Raw genomic sequence first — 2,323 nt, forward strand, 5'->3', positions numbered from 1 at the left:
CGAAATTTTTTGCCAAAAGTTCGCCGTTTCGACGGTGGAATGGTCGGATTTTGTCAACATCAATAAAATGCCATATAATCATATGTAACTCATTAAATATCGAAATTAGAAGAAAAGTGCACTATTTTTAATTATAGGAAATGCGTTTTTCTAAGGTACATAAACTTTTGGGATTGACTGTATAGCCAATACATCACTTAAGTAATTTTGCGCGGACGCGCTACCGTAATTACAACTTGGTTCACTAGTTACGATAATTTAGTTATTTTGTTAATCAATTTTCGTATATTTTCAATGAGTTTACTTCAAAACTATACATTCGCCTTCACAATTCCAGATTATCACTGATTATCAAGGTTTTTTAAACAAGTTTCGTTCGGGGGAACGTACCCCGAGGCACGTCGATTTCCACTCAACTACGTATTCACCTCAAATTCGAAGAAACGAGTCGAGAAGAAGATCTTATTAATTACTATTTAAACAAAAGAAATAAATAATACAAGGGCGTGACCATTACTTATTACAAGACGACGATCCTCATGCGTTTTCTAAGTAGCTCTTGCGTCTCTTTTGGCACATACGGATTTTTCAGGGGATCCAAATTTAATCTGAAACGAATTAAACAGAATTATATATATGTATTATTTTCATTAGCTTTTTCATATAATATTAATATGAAAATATACCTGTATAAAGATATTGCATCGGCGCAGTTTACATTGTACCACCAATCGCAAGAGAATTCTCGTTGATTGAACAGAGTTCCATTGGTGCAAAGGAACGAAGCACCCTGGTGACCCTCGCGGCCGTCGTGGCATACGTGATACGCCTGAAACCAAAACATTACTTTTCTCTCCATAAATGATTCTCTTAAGACTCCAAGTTCTACTTTGCTGTCATTATTTAAATACTACAAATATGTTTGTAAAATTTTTAACGATTTTCTGTCATTCATATTTTCGATTTTATCCATCATAATTTCATGCTCGACTAATTTAAATCAGGCGTTAGAAGCCGACTTTGTATAAACTAAAAATTATTTTATTATACACATTATTCAGCGGGTTAATCAAGTGCAAATTAGATTAAAATAGATCACCTGGCAACCGGTTTCCACGTTCGCGTACATTCCTGGCACGTGGGGAACGCGAGAGCAAGAAAAACTAGTCGACGGAACCGTATGATATAGAGGATAATCCACTCCAGGAATTCCAGGAATTTTACTCAAATCTTGACGCTCTTCCTCTGGTTTGGGGATGAAATCCTTTACGACTATCGGCCTGTCGAATTTTGCTACTGGTGGATAGTTCTCATATGGAATATTGTAGTCGTAATCATAATTGCCTCCCGCCTGATACTGCACGAATAAATGTTCATATTTCAATATACTGTGAATAAATGAGTTATTGAAGAAAAATAATAAATATTTTACCTGCAGCGGACTGGTCCCAATTACAAAAAGACTGACAATAGCAAATAATGCTAAAGATAAATTGTAAGAACCGTCTCGTGACATGTCTGAATGGTACGTATTGATAAAGGAAACTGAAATACTCCGGTTTTCGAGTGAGTTCTGCGAGTGACTGACTCCTTCGCCGGGGGATTATGTCACAGCGAGGGGGTACTTTAGAAAGAGAAAGTCATTCGGCCGCCGCGCCACGCCACGCGGACCGCAACTCGAGCAAGGACTTTATTTTGACGTTTAATTGCTCTATGAAACATTTTTTGACGCAAGACTTTCACAAATCTACAACGACGTCGCGTTGCGTAATGTTCGGGATAAATCATTGGTAGACCATCTGAAAAAGAATAAACGCTTGGTGCTAACTATAGGATATCGTTCAAATGATTTTCTTTATTTCGTACATCTCATGAATTGAATAGTTTTATATAATGAGGAAGGATGTGTATGCTGTGGTCCAAGAAGGGGATTAATAAAAATTCGTCGAATTTATTAATATATACATTATTTATTAATTATAAATAAAATGAATAGTCGACTCAGCACCGCCTAGAAATGATACAAAAATTAATTCAATTAAATGAATTACGAGAATTAATTCCACAACGGCCTACACAAGATAAAAAATTACTATAAATTACTTTTACCTTAAAGGCTCCGATGAAATTGTCATTAGTTTTTATTATTTGTTAAATGATATACCATAATTTCTTCTAATTCATTAAGTCACAATTAAAAAAGAATATTAACTTAATACGTTGAAGATAAAGTAATATTGTTGAGACGTATGCGGATAGTTAAACTGAATACTGAAATGTGTGCGAATAATCGGACTGATTAAGAGTGAATTGTGAGCAGACT

At 35.1% G+C, this 2,323-nt stretch overlaps 2 protein-coding genes across 2 annotated transcripts in view; one reads left to right on the plus strand and one right to left on the minus strand.

Moving 5' to 3' along the window:
- Window positions 1-513, plus strand: part of LOC108630094 (uncharacterized) — a 3,490-nt gene extending 2,977 nt beyond the window's left edge. Inside the window, exon 6 of the mRNA XM_018033158.2 lies at window positions 338-513. Within this exon, the coding sequence (XP_017888647.2) occupies window positions 338-469 (132 nt within the window). The 3' untranslated portion in view covers window positions 470-513. The remainder of the gene's footprint in view (window positions 1-337) is intronic.
- Window positions 514-520: 7 nt separating this feature from the next.
- On the minus strand, window positions 521-1,582 carry LOC108630095 (uncharacterized). Its single transcript, XM_018033159.2, has 4 exons — window positions 1,433-1,582; window positions 1,100-1,357; window positions 687-829; window positions 521-608 (listed from the first exon to the last, which is right to left on the minus strand). The coding sequence occupies exons 1-4, from the start codon at window positions 1,514-1,516 to the stop codon at window positions 521-523; spliced, it is 573 nt and encodes a 190-aa protein (XP_017888648.1). The 5' UTR covers window positions 1,517-1,582.
- Between the last annotated feature and the right edge of the window lie 741 nt (window positions 1,583-2,323).

Source organism: Ceratina calcarata, unplaced genomic scaffold (genome assembly GCF_001652005.2).
Source record: "Ceratina calcarata isolate Rehan_Ccalc_2016 unplaced genomic scaffold, ASM165200v1 scaffold671, whole genome shotgun sequence".
NCBI classification, from domain to species: Eukaryota; Metazoa; Arthropoda; class Insecta; order Hymenoptera; family Apidae; genus Ceratina; species Ceratina calcarata.